At 51.1% G+C, this 16,025-nt stretch overlaps 6 protein-coding genes across 6 annotated transcripts; 3 read left to right on the forward strand and 3 right to left on the reverse strand.

The window, feature by feature from the left end:
- Nucleotides 1-2,285: 2,285 nt before the first annotated feature.
- On the reverse strand, nt 2,286-3,237 carry ALTATR162_LOCUS3632 (uncharacterized protein; the record flags this gene model as incomplete). The annotated part of the gene is made up of 2 exons (XM_043311240.1): nt 2,286-2,605; nt 2,685-3,237. 2 exons carry the CDS (start codon nt 3,235-3,237, stop codon nt 2,286-2,288), a joined length of 873 nt encoding a protein of 290 aa, XP_043167175.1.
- Nucleotides 3,238-4,722: 1,485 nt separating this feature from the next.
- ALTATR162_LOCUS3633 (uncharacterized protein) lies at nt 4,723-6,990 on the reverse strand (the record flags this gene model as incomplete). Its single annotated transcript, XM_043311241.1, has 7 exons — nt 4,723-5,287; nt 5,372-5,785; nt 5,880-6,214; nt 6,279-6,391; nt 6,442-6,595; nt 6,652-6,858; nt 6,907-6,990. The coding sequence occupies 7 exons, from the start codon at nt 6,988-6,990 to the stop codon at nt 4,723-4,725; spliced, it is 1,872 nt and encodes a 623-aa protein (XP_043167176.1).
- Nucleotides 6,991-7,292: 302 nt separating this feature from the next.
- On the forward strand, nt 7,293-8,048 carry ALTATR162_LOCUS3634 (uncharacterized protein; the record flags this gene model as incomplete). The annotated part of the gene is made up of 1 exon (XM_043311242.1): nt 7,293-8,048. One exon carries the CDS (start codon nt 7,293-7,295, stop codon nt 8,046-8,048), a length of 756 nt encoding a protein of 251 aa, XP_043167177.1.
- Nucleotides 8,049-8,271: 223 nt separating this feature from the next.
- ALTATR162_LOCUS3635 (uncharacterized protein) lies at nt 8,272-9,562 on the reverse strand (the record flags this gene model as incomplete). The annotated part of the gene is made up of 4 exons (XM_043311243.1): nt 8,272-8,453; nt 8,506-8,893; nt 8,955-9,186; nt 9,396-9,562. The coding sequence occupies 4 exons, from the start codon at nt 9,560-9,562 to the stop codon at nt 8,272-8,274; spliced, it is 969 nt and encodes a 322-aa protein (XP_043167178.1).
- A 383-nt stretch (nt 9,563-9,945) lies between these two features.
- On the forward strand, nt 9,946-10,577 carry ALTATR162_LOCUS3636 (uncharacterized protein; the record flags this gene model as incomplete). Its single annotated transcript, XM_043311244.1, has 2 exons — nt 9,946-10,254; nt 10,311-10,577. The coding sequence occupies 2 exons, from the start codon at nt 9,946-9,948 to the stop codon at nt 10,575-10,577; spliced, it is 576 nt and encodes a 191-aa protein (XP_043167179.1).
- A 3,696-nt stretch (nt 10,578-14,273) lies between these two features.
- ALTATR162_LOCUS3637 (uncharacterized protein) lies at nt 14,274-15,613 on the forward strand (the record flags this gene model as incomplete). The annotated part of the gene is made up of 2 exons (XM_043311245.1): nt 14,274-14,304; nt 14,358-15,613. The coding sequence occupies 2 exons, from the start codon at nt 14,274-14,276 to the stop codon at nt 15,611-15,613; spliced, it is 1,287 nt and encodes a 428-aa protein (XP_043167180.1).
- Nucleotides 15,614-16,025: the final 412 nt, after the last annotated feature.

Here is a 16,025-nt window from a genome sequence, read left to right on the forward strand (position 1 = left end):
AGTAAGATCAACCAGTAACCAGGATGAACACGATGATGCTGCAGGGTATGACGTGGCGGGGAGCGAGAGAAAAACCACCGAGATCTCGAGATACGAAAGGGTAAGCAACCGTATCGGGCAGTCAGCAACAGTACGGTGGTTCTTTTTATTGCCGGCTCACGTACCCCCTACCTCGGTAGCAGTATCAATGGGTGGGTAACCGAAAGCTGCAACACACCCAAGGTCCATTTCTTCAAGCAATAGCGACCGGGTCAGCACGAGGATGGGTGCGCAACAACAAAGTGGGACTCCGGGAAGTTGGAAACGTTGTAACAGAAGCAACTTTCCCCCAAACAGATGTTTGTCGCATGTGTTTTTTGTTTTGGTTTCACGTTTCACCTCATCTTTCAACCCCCGACTGTGTTTTGTCCGCGACTCGAAGCATCTTCGTAGCGAGAAAGCAAGCCACAGTAGTGATTTAAACTGTTTTTGGCAAAAACATGAGGGTCTGACACCTGTCACATTAAATTGTTGTTACAAAAATACAACAAACTGCTCCAAGGTCCAAACAATATCCTTCTCCACAACAGACACCAGGAAACGACTTTATCCATGGAATTCGTGTTCGTGTTCGTGTGTCTCCATCTTTTCCAACTCTAGCGCAACTTCATTCCTGCCCAAAAAAAAAAAAAATAGCCCGTGGAAAACACATTTCCCTTCATATGTTCGTACCTGCAGCGCTTGCTCCAGCACCCTTACCGATATCACTATCCGGCAAAAGCTCGAGCCCGCTAGCAAACGCGAACTACAGAAAACTCATGCGCGTGCATAGCGTCGTCATCGTACATGAGGCGCATTTGCGGCAAATTGCACCTGGGGGGCATTGCGCTGATGCGATCAGCAAGTCAAGTCGAAAGAAATGGGGTTTTCTCGGGAGTGCTAATGATGCAGTTTGCCGGGAACAGTTTGGGCAAGGGTTCACTAATTTGACGTTCTGGACTTTCTTTCCTTTCTTTTGTAGTTTGATTGCTAAGAATAGGGAAGACACTAGCAGCCCGTTTATTATTATTTTTTTCTTTCTCTTCTTCTGGTCATCGCGATGCACATGGTGCTGGAGAATGGCAAGTTTGTCTACCTTTATTTCCTTTTCTTGCTTTTTTTTCTACCGGAAATTAGGGTCAGATGTAGTAGCACGAGCGAAAGATAGGCGCAACATAGCTCACAGACTCTGGACCATTCACCTCTCATCCCTTTCAAAGTATCATCCCGCGGGACATGAATTCTTCGTCAACATCGATAGCGGGTTGTCATTTGCTTTTGGATGGTTCTACACACTAATCCTACCCTAGCGAAATGAGGATCTTCAGGTACCACAACCACGCGAACACGGTCTGGAGCGGGCTGGTTCATAGGTGCCTCAGTAGTGTGTAAGACTAGAGGGACGGAGCGGAGTAGGAGTGACCAGCGGGGCGGAAAGCACGGAACCTCGGAGATGAGGGTGTGATGGCGTTGATGGTTCACGCTGTTGGGTATGCGGGTGCGAGGATCAAGGTTTAAAATGGTCGGAGATAAGACATTGTCAACAGTCAGTTCCAATAGAGGTAAGCGAATGTTAGGATAAGACCTGTTTCGGTATACGGGGATGCGATGCGATGCGATAGTTTGAGTAATGGTAAGGGAAGTTAGTGAACGTCGATTCTACAGTGTCAAGAAGCGTTGATGAAGCGAGTAGTGAGGACTTCGAAATGATCGGCTTACATAGCGTCCTCGATAAAGCGTACCAGTAATGCATGCCGTGTTACATTATTCACATGGCGGTTTTTCCCATCCCAGCACTGCTAACACAAAAAGACCAAAGATTACAAGTACCACTACTGCTGACACCCCCAGCCGCAGGTGGAATGGTTGAGCATAAGTTATCGTTGTCGGCGCTGAAAATAAGCAGTTAGGGGTATGAACCTTGGTACTGGGATATTCCAGGCACGATGAGCGCCGGTCCGGTCTTGTAAACTTCAGGAACGCCAAGTCAGCAAGACTGCAGAAAACAACCTGGTCGCTTAGTAGATTTTCGGGGCGGGAGGTTATAGAATCCATTGGGCATATAGCTACGGACAAGGATAAGCTACTACGAAGTACCCATGTGCTTTTCAGACCTCAGTATCTCCCATGTGTCCTTTCCCGTTACCCAAAGATACCCAATACTGAGTAGCGATGTAGACTCGTCAAGATCAAAGTCTGACTTTCATCCCTGCCCCACGCCTCCAGATGACCGTCCCCATTCTCCTAAGAACTAACAAGACCAGTTTCTAATACCCCTCCCCAGCCCCTGGTGTCCAATCAAACTTATGCATCACCATAGCCCAAAGTAAGACACCCAGCAACGGCCCAAACACAAACACCATACCCAGCACAAATACGATGCTATGCCTCTTCTTCCTATTACCCCAGGACCTCCTTACCCAACCTCTCTTAGCAATATGTACTGCTGCGGCAGCTCCAGTAGTAGCTTCAGCCTTGGCCCTAGTGACCTTCTCAGCCCTGCGCTCCGCTTTCTCGTCTTCGGAGACGAGAGAACGCGGGCGGCCGAGGGGATGCTTGTGCGTGAAGCGTTTGGAGTAAAGACCGTCTGTTGCGGTTAGAAGATAGCAAAAGTCAGCATACATATACATTATGCCACGACCGTTTCCACACATCTCAAAACTTACCCATGCGAGCGTCTTTCTGGTTCTTAATAGCAGCAGTAGTACCGGTGTCCTGGGCTCTTGCATTCCTCTTCTTAGCCTCGACGTGCTTGCGCCACGCGACATACCGCCTGTCTAAATGACCAGTCCGGCTCCACTGGGCGATTTCATTGATTCGCTCATTGAGAGCATCGCCAGTGAGTATGGTGGTGAGCTCAAAGTAGAGTTTTGTGTCGATTTTTCTAACGTCGACGTTGGATTTGCGGAGGTTGGTAATGATATCTATCCAGGAGTTGAGGGAATTGGGTGGGTCGCCAGATACGTTCGCTGGGTTGCGAATCAATAACCACGTCTGTGCCATGTCTACAAACCTTTTCAGCGAAACTGGGGTTTGTTGGGGGCCGTTGGCTGCAGTGTGTTCGTACAAGATGAGGGAGTCGTTGCGCGTGGCTAGGCCTTGGGGGTACCAGTTTCCAGTACGCTGGCGGGCGGAGGGGGAACTGCGAAGGGAGTGTAAGATGGCCATAAGAGAGAGGTCAAGGGAAGTGTATGTGTGTGAGCTGTCCGGAGAGATCATCTTAGCGGAGGGTATGGAAGGTGTGTGGCAGAGCGAATCTTCAGTTACAGATGCGAGGCGCGTAAGCACGTTGCGGGTGCCGAGTACTAACATTGCAAAATCAGCATCAGTGACTTGACTCCAAGGTTCGTCAGTTGTAGCGAGCGTCTCAATACTCACGATAAGGAACCGCATCACTAATTCGACACAAATTCAACCCCCGATACTCGGCAACAACATCAAACATTGGTTTCTCGTTTGGAGCTGGTACCACGAGGCAGCCCTCTCCACCAGTAGTCAACCCACACGTCTTGGGGTTATCTCTTCGTGGAGAAGATGAACCAGACACGTACGCGTCGTGCTTAATCGGACGCACAGTATACACAGACGAGGTCTCGGATTCGTAGCCCCCGTTGCTTCCGGGCTCGAGACGGTAATCGCGACGCGGCGTGGCAGTATAGGTCTTTTGTGGGATAGATATCCTAGTGGCGGAGGTTGGTGGGGATGGGAAGGGGGGAATTGGTGTAGATATGGAGGGGACTGCTGTGGACGTAGCGGTCGGTAGAAGGGAAACATCTGGTCTGGTGGTAGAATCTGATGATGCAGACGATGTCGAAGACCTCTTAGACATGAAGGTATCAGCAATTGGTGCACGTGTACCGTAGTTACTGCCACCTTGTCTTTTATAGTCCGCTGTGACATTGATAGTAGGGGCTTGTTGTTGTGTACATGTCGATGAGCCGTTTGAGACGAAGGTGTTCTGCCGGGAAAGATTCAATGGGTGTAACAGTGTGACATGGTGAGCAGTTCTGCGTACCTTGATGTTCCGTCCTTGGAGACTATCGCTTCGACATCGTGACATCGTTGCCATTGCGGATGAATGGCTCATCAATGATGTGACGGATGGGGGAGGAAGGGAGGGAAGGTACTCAGTCCACCAAAACAAGATGGACAAGGGATAACGAAATCCAGGCAAGACGGAGGCCACACACGTAGAAGCGAGCTTGGGGGAGATGAGGGTATATATGAATTTGGCTTGTCGGCCATTGCGTTGTGGCATTACACCTTCACGAAAGCCAGACCCTCGCTATCAGACCCCTTCACACATTCCCATCCTCGTTGACAGTCGTATTAGGGCAAGGGATCGACGTCTTTGATATGTGTAGTGGTTGTTGTGGATCACGACCCTGGATTCGTCATGATATCGCCCAACAACCACTGCCTGTACGACCCCTCACGTTGATCCTGCCGAACACAGCTTTGTATCCAGTATTTTCAAGCACATGTCCCTGAATGTTGTTTGTTTGTTGGTATTTGGATATCTAGATATGTGTGCAGGTCGTAATATGGTCGGTTTACAGGCTGCGACTGTCTTCAAGTTCAAGGACGGCCGAACGTGGGAGAACGGATCGCTCACTCACCTAGGACCTGAGAGACATCCACCACCTCCCCCGCCCGCCATCTCCGACTACCGTTTTATTTCCATTCCACCTCAACAATCCTCAACTATCCCTCATTCAGCGCCTTAGCATCCTCCACAACAACTCTCGCAATCTTCTTCAGAGCTGACTTGAAATCCGCCTCCCTGAACTTCTCCCACCGATCCAGCCCTTCACTCGCATCAATCGACAGCGTCTCGTACCCCTGCTTAATAACCTGCCCAACTTCCTGCGGGCTAAGATGCTTCCTCCCCTTTTCATTGAGTAGGGATTGGTAATGACTCGACACATTGATAAGTGTCTGCATGCTGTCCGATTGACCCTTGAGCCCAAAGGCATCTCTAAACTTGATGAGTGTATCCCCGCTTTCGACGAGCTTGTAAAAGAGGTCATCGTAGGCCGCGGGGTCCGGTAAAAAGTTTTCTCCACTGGAAAGTGCAAACGCTAGCAGATTGACCAGAATATTGATCATACCGCTTGATTTGTAGTTTGACTTGATGTCGCTTTCGTAGGTAGTAAGGAAGCGGACAAAGGAGAGTAAGGTGCGCCAGAGTTCGGACCAGTGGTATGTGATGCGCGTTTTGGTTCGACCGAGGTGGGAGAGTAGACGTAGCAAGACACCGAGACAGAGGCTTGTAAAAAGGTGTTAGCTGAGCAATCTTCGTAGTTTTGAGACATATCCACCACGATCTGCCAGCTTGTGGACGTAGACTTACATGTAAAAGTCGACGTCTAACCGCCGACGCAAGTTGTGGCTGATGGCGTCGGACATCATGTCTAGGATGACAGCCGCAGGGACACGTTCGCCCCTCACTACAGGCAGATAAGGTTGTCTCTGGCGACACAAGCGTACCGAAAGCTTCGACTCGTCACTGCATAACCGTTTGGCGAGAATCTGGTCCTCGACGAGAATTTGCAGCACAAAGAGGCTAAGGTATGTGTACAGTGCAGCCCTCGCCGACCGATGCGCATGCTGGAACATGTAGGAGGTCAAGGAAAGGTATGCGCTGAGGGAGGATGGCTGCTCGCTCTTGTCCGCTGAGACAGATTTGACCAGATTGAAGCAGAAGACTTTGTTGGCGTTCGCGAAGTCGTATGTGGAGAGTAGAACGCCGACTTCTGGCCCGGGTCTGGAAATGCATGTTAGCTGTGAGAATTGTACAAAGACACTGCTCGAAGGCAATACCCACGTCCTCAGGTTGAATAGTAAAAGCAAGCACTTACAGCCCAGCAAAAAGGCTCTTCGCCTCTTCAGGAGCCGGTACAGGTGTCGTCGGCCTGGAATTCGGCGCAAGAGCACCCAGCCCTATATAACTCAACGTACTCCCCAGCGACCATCCCTCGGGCATATCGTCCTGCACAGCTACATAAGCGTCCCTCAGCTTCGTACACGTATCCCCAAAGCAAGCCACCATATCCTGTATAATGGCATCATTGACAAAGTCGTCCAGCCGCAGTCTATACGGATTCTGAAACTCGAACTTATTGTAGTTGGTAAGGAGGCCAAGGAGGTAGAGCGCGGGGAGTACTTGGGTGCTCGAGTCGCAGTCTTGGATGTACTACAAATTGTAAGTACAAGTTGACCGTGATGCGCAGTTGAAGGGTTCGCTAGGGTTGGTGTACCTTCATGAGCGAGGGGAAGAGGTCGCGGTGTGTAAAGTAACTCGGAAGCGCTGTCTGAAAGCCAGCGGCGGTTATAGAAAGAGTTGCCCGGACGGCCCTCAGGCGCAAAGGAACTGATTTCAGTCAGCACAGGCTCTCCTAAATAGCGTCTCTCTACACATACTATCTCTCCCGCCCCGTATAGCCGTATCCAGCGTCGCCACAAAATCCGTCATAACAGCATCCGCATCGTTCAGACCAGTGAGGACAGATATGATATCGGAGCTAGGATTCGTGTATTTCTTGGTAAGAGCGGCATCGAGGAAGACTGTCAAGGTCTAAGCGGTAAGCGCATGGAGATGGATGTGTGCGTGGGCGGTGGGCAAATGGGTACCTCGAGGGCGATTTCGTCGGCGGGCGCTTTGGCTTGCTTGACGCGGTCGATGGCCTGGCGGAAGAGTTGCTGCGAATGCGCTTGTTGGTGGAGCATCTCTTCTGGCGCTATCGAGGCCAGTATGCGTTTCAGGCCGCTGGAATCAGGTCGGTGGAGGAAGAATTCTTGCCAGAAACCGGCTGATAGCTCGACATCTTCGTCGTCTTCCTGGGCTTGATTAGTAGCGGATGGCGCAAGTGGACCAAGAGGACACACCTTGAACAACGTTTCGTAGAGGTGGATGATTTTGGGTTGGAATACCTCGGGCCGCGAGTCCTGGGTCAGAGGCGACGGCTCCATGGTATGGGTATGTCCGACTTTGGAGATTATGGTGGTGGGAAATGCAGGGTCTAGCTTCAGATGAAGGCAGTTGCAGTCGCGTCGCGCAACATGGGGGAACTAGCGGGCCGTTGGGCGATCAGACGCCGATAAGCCCCACCATTCGCACGTGTAAGAGTAGATTTACGAGGAATGTTCGTATAATATAGATAGTTCCTGGAGATATCGTCATCGCAAACCGCCAAGTCATCTTCCCAAGTCAGGCACGTCAACCAGAAAGCGCGTGTGCGTGGTGAAGACCTCTCCGCGCCCGCACCAGCACCATGCCACCACCACCCCTCCTAATCGGCATATCAGGCCCCTCCTCCTCCGGAAAAACAACTCTCTCCCGCCTCCTCCGCGACATATTCCCCCCTTCGAAGCTCTTCATCCTCCATCTCGATGACTTCTACCTCACCGACGCCGAAATCCCACTCAGGAATGGAGTCCAAGATTGGGACTGTATAGAATCGCTCAATCTACCTGCCTTGAAAACAGCACTACAACACATCAAACAGCACGGCACCAGCCCAGATTGGTTAGTCAGCCAGGAAGACCAGAATAGCGTTGGCGAACACGGTGTACCAGAGGCTGAGATCAAAAGATTGAGGGATGATGTATCGACGTGGCTGGATAGTAGTAGTAGTAGTACAGAGTGGAAGGACCGACGCATTTGCATCGTTGATGGCTTCCTCCTCTTCTCGGAAGATATGAAGGAGATTCGTGACTTGTTTGACGTCAGACTTTTTCTACGCACAAGCTACGAGACTGCGAAGCGGAGGCGAGAGGCGAGGAGTGGGTATGTGACGCTGGAGGGCTTCTGGAAGGATCCGCCGGGGTATGTAGATGATATTGTGTGGCCGAATTATGTAAAAGATCATAAATTTCTGTTCAAAGATGGGGATGTGGATGGAGAGTTGGATGAGAAGGTTTGTGAGAGTGTGGGGATATGTGGTATGCCGAGGGAAGCGGAGGGGGATATGACGGAGTGCTTGCGCTGGGCTACTGGAGTATTGGAGGACGTGATCAAGGGAACATGAAGGCGGCTTCGAAGTTTGTATTATTATGCTTGTATCCGTATCACTTTGGAGCTCCGTTCATCCAAGATACAATGTACCTTGATTCCGAACTAAAATGTTGATACCCGTCAACGCCAATGCGCCGTAAGACAATGCCTCCAAACCTACCAACCATGCAGAAGTGATGATACACAAATGTCAAAGCGAAACGGTCGACCCGTCAAAACTGAAATCACCCATCCTCCTACGAGCTGGACTTGACCTTGTCGATATAGGCCTGCCCTGGGCTCTCGTAGGTAGGTACAAAGAATGTGTTGATCTGAGCTTCCTTGGAGAGCCAGGTCGTCATCTGGCTGAGCTCCTCGCGCAAGCGCGTGACAGCCTGGTGGTCCATGTTGGTCTGCGCGATGAGCTCGGGCATGGTGACTGGGAAATTCACGTCAGTCATGTTCGAATCTAACAAGTCGCAAACACGTACCTAGAAGACGCAAAAGGTGCTCGCCGCCATAGATGTCAGCCAGCGGCTTTCCCGCAAGTTCATCAGTCGGTTGTTGAATGCGCGACCAAATCTCGTAAAACTGCTCTCGCTCGAAGCGGTACAGAAGAAGGCGGCCGACACTTTTATTGAAGTACTCTTTTAGTCCTGCTATAACTTCCTCGAGAATGTCGCGCTCGATACTAGTGCGGTTGCTGTTGTCGTTGACATGCTTCATGTACTCATCTAGTATGACGCCTGCAGGGTAAGCTGAAGGCAGCTGTACTAGCTGCAAGTTCTTGGTGATGTTCTCCCAATCGTCGACTAGGAGGCTCTTCAGCCTGTCTGGCATGTAAATCCTCACAGCCAGCTTGTTCTGGAACGCTTCTTCCTGGGAAGTGTGAGAAAATGGGTTACGAAGCTTTCGTGGGTTCAGACGCTGGGATACATACCTTCTCTAGGTCGTTGTCACGCACCCTCTTCTGACCACGCGGTGCAGCAGTGACGGAAGTTTGGCGCTCTTCGCTACCACGTGCCGAACCTTGCGCCTTCTTCTTCGCAGGTGCGGGTTGGGCTCTTGCGGCACGTTGGGCAGCCAGCATCTCGTGCCTGAGGTTGTTGGCCAACTCCCGGTTCTCGGGAGACAGCTTGCGAAGCCGGTCTTCAGGAACCCAGTCGTCCCAGCTACGAGGCGTTAGCAATCGATTTCGATGTTAAGCCACGAGATGCTGCATGTTTAGAGCGGGAGTTTGACGTGTTACGCAGTGAAACGACGGTGGTATAGCGGACAGATGAGGAATTTGAAGTGTATATGCAGACAAACGTGACTTCTGCAGTGCAAGGCAGAGAGACGAGCAAGCAGAGGCAAACTCAAACAAATCAAAGATACGTACGTGTTCTTCCAGCCCTTGTAGTGCACCCTATATTCGAAGCCGTTCTTTTTGTCTTCCTCTACTGGTCGCGCTTCAAGTATCTTGGCCTCGTACAGCAACTCATGATGAAAACAAAAGACCTTCTCGTCTTTCTTAAAAGCAGCCTCCGGAGCTGCTGCAGGTGCCATGATTGCGATGAAATGCGATGGATGTGATGTTGATGGGTTTGGTACTTAGAAAGGAAGCGGTAAGGGTGCTGGAGATTGCACGATCCACGTAGCGCGTTCTTGTGAGAGCGATTCGACCAGACGAAGAGACTCAGCGGCGCAAACTGGAGTTTTGTCGCCTAATTACCGCAAGCAAGTCGATGAGCCTGGTAAAAGATGGTTCAGTCGACGTTTGCTTGGAGTCGCCGAATGCACGTCTCACGGGAGTTTTCTGGGCACGGGCCAGGCACGCGTCGCGCTTTCCGATGAGCCTCCCTCCGTGGGCGATCCCACCACGATCACTGCCTTACCAGTCACCTGGATGAGCTCTACTCGGTCTGAATCTGGCGCCCACTATCACAATCATGCCGTCCCAAGAGGCCAAGATCCTAGGTGACTTCCTCCTCGCCTCTGCTCCCTTGCGCGACTTCATCACCCTACGCGACTTCACCGACATCTTCCCCCGCGCCCATCGGTCCAACCCCGCTGTACAGGAGATATATCGCGAGCTCCAGAGGATACGCGACAAGGATGTCGAGCTCGTTCGTCAAGACATCATCGACGAGGTCAAACGGTCAAAGCAGCTAAGGCGCGAGTATGCACGGGAACGACGCCAAGTAGACGATGCCACTGTCGCCGGACTAGATCCGAATACGCTTCAAATGGAAGAAGAGGTATCTCATTAATCAACTCAAAAGACTGCTACGGGTCGTGCTAACATGATGACTAGCTCTCCGGCCAGAGTCGTAAGAAGCCGCACACTCTACGCACCGTCCACTCCGACATCGAAGAAGCATGCCAAAGCCTTGAGGCTCAGATCGCAGAAATGGAGCAAGAGAACAGAAGAGCCTTGGCAGAAGTCCAAGACGTTGTGGGCGCGCTCAGTGAACTGCGGCATGGCCGGTTCGCCCCTTCATCCAGCGGTGAGGGGATTGGGGAGGAGGTCATGGCTACGCTCAAGCGGCTCGAGACCGTATGCGATAAACCGGGAGGATGAAGATGGGACGCTCCTGCAGATCGTTTGCACGTACAACACGTTGTACAAACACGAACAACCGGCTAGTGGTCGAGCAGTTCAGTCCTTGACTTGGACGACGGACTCTGCATACGTAGACTGACGCACCAGCGCTTCTATGGCTCAAGCGGTAGATTATCCTGCCATAGTATGCTTGCGCGTTGCTTGTGCTCTTCAGGCAAGCAGTATCCTGTAAGAGGTACTCGTCAGCTTTGTCACTATGCCGAGTAGACATGGTTCCCCAGTCGGCGAGTGGAATGCCTCTAGTCGGGAGATGGAAGCCGAAAAGTCTTCTGTGACTTTGGGTTATACATTCGCTCGTAGAGAATCGCAGCACGTTGCAGAACGTCCAGTCCGGACACACGCCCTGATTGTCCTCACTACGCGATCGCAAGATTGGACATTTTAAACGATAACTCTGACTTCTTTAATAAGAGCGATAGGCACAAGTTGGACAATTCGTATCTCATAGTATGCACTAGACATGACGTTCCTGGAATAAAAGGCTGACTTCTGGCTTTCCGGGAAAGAGTATCGAATCTTGGGTCGTAAGAGTGATCCAATCGAAATATCAGAATAGGACGAAGAACAAGAACAAGAACAAGACGTGGTCGCAATGTTATATGCACTTCCGCTCTCATAAATCAAGAATTCGTATCCTTTCGTTCTATGTGGCAATGTTTGAAAGACTTCTCGCTGGCTTCCCTTATAACGACTTCCTCCCACGTTCATCCACACCCGTTGCTTTCTTGTCACTAAGCCCTACAATCCTCCACACTCATATCCCCGCATCCCCTTTCCGAACGCTCTTATCCCTATATCCCCTCGCTTTTATTCTTGTTTTCCGTCTTTGTTTCACAAGCCCTAAATCCTATCAACCTTCCGCACCACATCCTTTACTCTTGCAGCCTGCGCGGTAGTCGCTCAGCCCCATTGTCCCGCTTTTACCATCTAGGAAACCCGACATTCTGCTGCTCGACGAAAATAGAGATTCTCAGTCGTCCAACGGTAGGTTACTCGCAGCTATGTCCTCTCGATGCGCACTAGCACTGTAAATCGTTGTTAATGCGGGATGGCGTGCGCAGTTCTTTTGCTTGTTGGGCAAAGAAGGGTTTTCGTGTGATTTTTTTGTTGTTGTTGTTTGGTAATTGACGAGACGAGACTAGTGGTTGACTTGAAGTTGCGAGTGACGGACGCGGTGGTGGGTACCAGAACCAACAGAGTGCCAGGGTAAACAAGACCAGAATAACAATCACCGCAGCGATCAAGTCCATGGTGTATGTGCGTGCGGTCTAGGGAACGAAATTTGGTGGGTTGCGGACATGGCGGTCATATATCCGGGGCCTTCTCGCGGCATTGTCCAGTTTGAGAGAGGCAGTTGGTGCTAATTACTGAAGTTATGCTCGTCCTCGTTAGTTGTCCTTTGTCTTCAGTTTTCGGCCGTACTAAGTCTGTTGCGTGGATTACTCGGTATCGTGGGTGGTACGTATAGCAATTCGCACCTTTGACCGGAAGAAGCTTAACGTGGGATCCCGTGGACAGTAGGTCGATTTGTGCAGTGTGGGGTCTGAGGTGTTATTGTGATTATGGTCGATTACAGATATTTGAGGGATCCATTTCGTATTGAGAGAGGTAGTTTTCTTCAGACCATGTGCTCTGGTTGTGGTTTTTGACAAGAGGGAGAGGGAAGCGGTGGTAGTGATGGTGGTTGCGGCGGTGATGGGCTCCAGAATGCACAGAGTAGCAGCGTGAACATGATCAAGATGATAACTATAAGCGTAAAGCAGTCCATATCTATGGAGTATAGACAAAAAGGAGGGCAAGCCTGGCGATGAGCTGGAACATTCCAATATTGAATTATTTTCTTGTCGTGGCACTCCCTTACTCTTTATAAGAGGCGGTTTTAGATAATAAACAAAAATCATTTCGGTTGTTGTCGGTCGTATTTCAAAGTCTCCTTTGTATAAATATCTTGGTTATGGCTGAGTATCTTGGTGTTGGCTTGGTTCAAACTTGGTAATCTTTGGTAAATTCGCGCCTTTGACCAGATTCGGTTAGGCAGGGGTATTCTAAATGGACTCTCCATGCATGCCAGCTTACATGTCACAACAGCAATCTTCGTCTAGGGGTTAGCAAGTTGTTTGACCCAGATGATAGTAAGGCTGGTATCAGACGGAGTATTTGAGGATGTTGCGGCTTGAGGTTTGATGCGTTCTAGTGACATGGTTTGTTTCCGGTAGTAGACAGCTATGGCGTGTATCCTGCATGTCAGCTGGCTTCTCGATACTGAGCGATCGCACGTAGGAAACAATGTTGGTGCAAAATCTTATGAGAGTACTTTGCTAGGAAATTAGGAACTGGCGACGAAGTTATGGTGTTGAATCAGAACTGCTATGGCGTGGGTAGTGCAGTGTTCATGCTATCAGCGTACGCTTCAACATGACGTATGATTGTATTCGAGCTCTGGAACGTGGAAAGAAGTAGAGATAGCTACTGACAAAGTATGGGGAGAAAAGGTCATTTTCGAAAAACAAAGCAAGTCTAGTGTCGTACGAGCTTCGGGCTCTCCGACATGACCATTGTAGATCGATGCTGGTATGCAGCCGAGGCAAATAACAATACAAGGGCTACATGGATGCAGATTGAGGGGGGCACGGAACAAAACGGGAGGTTCATCGTCCAGGACTCCAAGAAGTTGGATGCAAGGGAATAAGCCGTAGAAACAGCCCTCATTTCCCCAGATTGACCCCTGGGATGCCCAAGCCTGGAGGTGATCGGACGGGAACTACGGTAGGTTCGGCCAACGAAAACAAAAGTCGTTTGACGCCACTGCAGCATTTTGGATCGCTGCAGGATGATGGGACATGGTTGCGCGTCAGTTAAGACACTCACGGAGGAGCTGCCCTTCTTGGCCTTTAGGCGCACTCGGATCACGGAGAGACGGATTATTGCGGTAAGAAGGTTTGTCCGAGATGAACGAGGATCGATTTCATCAGGAGAGAGTAAAGGGTAGAGCACCTCGAACGAAGATGGAGTGAGGGCAGCTTGGGTCGAGACTTCTGTTCCTGAGCTACGTGGAATAACCACAATTACGTCGAAGTGGAGGGTGAATGCATGTCATCTGGAGAGGGCTCGGAGGGCTTGGCGCCCGGGTTGCAGGGGAAGGAGCAAGCGAGTAGTTCAGCGCTAGTGGGCTCATGTGGGCGCAAGACATCTGGCATGTGAAGGTGCAACTTCTCACGCGCAGCAAGACGCATGCAACCACTTCAATTCTCTCCCTAGAGTCTCTCGCTCTGCAGTATATCACCTGAGTGCAGGGTCATCGCTGCCTGGGGATGCGACTGCTCATAGCCACCATCTTCCCCGACCACCCATCCCGGGTTGCGCAGCCAGCGGCCTTGTGCGAATGGTCGTTCCTCACGTCATATCGCGCGCGACTCTCCCAACAGCTTTCAACATCACCAATCTCGACGCATCCAGACGCATAAGCGCCATAGAGGCTTGTCGCCTGCCTAGATCTCGACGTTATCGAGTCCGGCCAAGCCGATAAACGGTAGACAGTAGCCTGTCTCTCGGCCTTATCCACCACCACCGCAACGACTCAAGCTGGAGACCTTGTCGCATCAGTCGTTCGCGGGGCTCGCGGGTGCTACGGCCAGAGGCCTCCCACGTCCCGTCATGAACGACAAAGATCCCCCGCCATTTGGCTGTACGCTCCATGACAGTTCCTCACAAGCTAGGTAACCTCACTGACAAGCGTAGACACCTTCTCAAACGACTTCTTCGACAACGCACCCTCGGCATATGACAACAATGGCCAGTCCATACTCAGCGACATGGAGAACCAGCAGCTCGACAACTTCTTCTCTTCGACCAATCCCTTTGACATTCTCGACTCGCAAGCCCTGCCACCCGCGCTCGACACCAAAGCGAGCGCACACGACTACAACAACTGGGAAGACTTTATAGCCCCACCGACAGTCCATCGGGTTACTAGTACTATACCAGACCAAGCCCGGCTCCAGAACAACTTTCACCAAGATCAGCAGTACGGACATGCAAACTTCCTGGGCAATACCGAGGATGAGCTCCAGGCAGCCACCGCTCTCTTCAACCAGGCACAGCCGTCGTATACGAATGGCCGCTCGCATAGCTTTCACGACCTGCCTATTGCTTCCAACGGCTTCGCTGCAAATAGTGCCCACAATCTGAATCTCGGTACGCTGCCCGTAGGGCCGCAACACGGGCTTTTACACGAGCGCTTGAGTTCGCTGGTTCCCAACCACAACACGCCAGGAATGGACACACATTTTGCACCGCAATGGGCAACGAGCAAAGCGCCACAGCATCAACAGACGGAATTCGGCCCGCCGCTACAAAAGCTAGACTTGAAGAGGTCGTATGCCTTTGGCACAGACAACTCCTTCGGTAGCCCATCCGGTTACTCGGGACCGAACGGCCATCCGAGCGAACAAGATGCAGCAAGGGCATCGATACATGATCTGGAAGAAACCTCACACCACATACTACGAGCCGTAGCAGGTATCGAAGGGCCAAGTACAAGTCCTGCCGCATATACACACGCGCCACACGACGACGACGACGACGACGAGCCCTCCGATGATCCGCCATCCGAAGACGAAGACGAAGACCGGCCGACGAAGAAGCGAAAAAAGAGCCAGGCCCGGAGCAGTAGGGACACACCGAAGAAGGCCGCGCGAAATGGCAAAGCCCGGAAAGTGTCTGTAGCGGAAGATATTACGAAGAAGAAGCGGGCTCCTGCTGCGACACAGAAGACACATCGCGAGAACCTCACCGAGGAACAGAAGCGAAGCAATCACATCCTGTCAGAGCAGAAGCGGAGGGATTTGATTAAGCAGGGGTATAAGGATCTGAATGAGGTTGTGCCTGCTGTCAGGGGCGGTGGGTTAAGCAAGAGTCAGGTCCTTGTCGAGGCTGCGGCGTTTTTGGAGAAGTTGATTGAGGACAATAATAATTACCGCCGGGTAGTGGGCTGATTATGGAGAAACTACGAAACAACGCGTGTATGCTACGAGCTTGCCACGACCCACTCCCCATCCACCATACGAGGCGTAGTATCCCCAGCATGAAGGCTCAACTGACATTGCGACGGAGCGGAAAAGGGCAACACCAGTAAGACGACCAGTCTGGCGAGATGGGCTCGCTGGTCAGATTTCATGTTATGCATGCATCTACGAATTACGATGACAACTTCGTAATCGCACCATCTACATCTGAAGAGAAACAAAAACGGAGTTACGGAGGCTACGATACCCCATACCAGTATAATATTCTTGTCTATACTTTATAAATAAACTTATTTCCAACGATTCACACTTGAGCTTGTATTCCCGTGTGTGGTTCCATCATCCCTCTACCTTTCGGGTCCAAGGGCTATGTTGATGCCTT

Source organism: Alternaria atra, assembly GCF_907166805.1.
Source record: "Alternaria atra isolate CS162 genome assembly, contig: 23, whole genome shotgun sequence".
Classification (NCBI taxonomy): domain Eukaryota; kingdom Fungi; phylum Ascomycota; class Dothideomycetes; order Pleosporales; family Pleosporaceae; genus Alternaria; species Alternaria atra.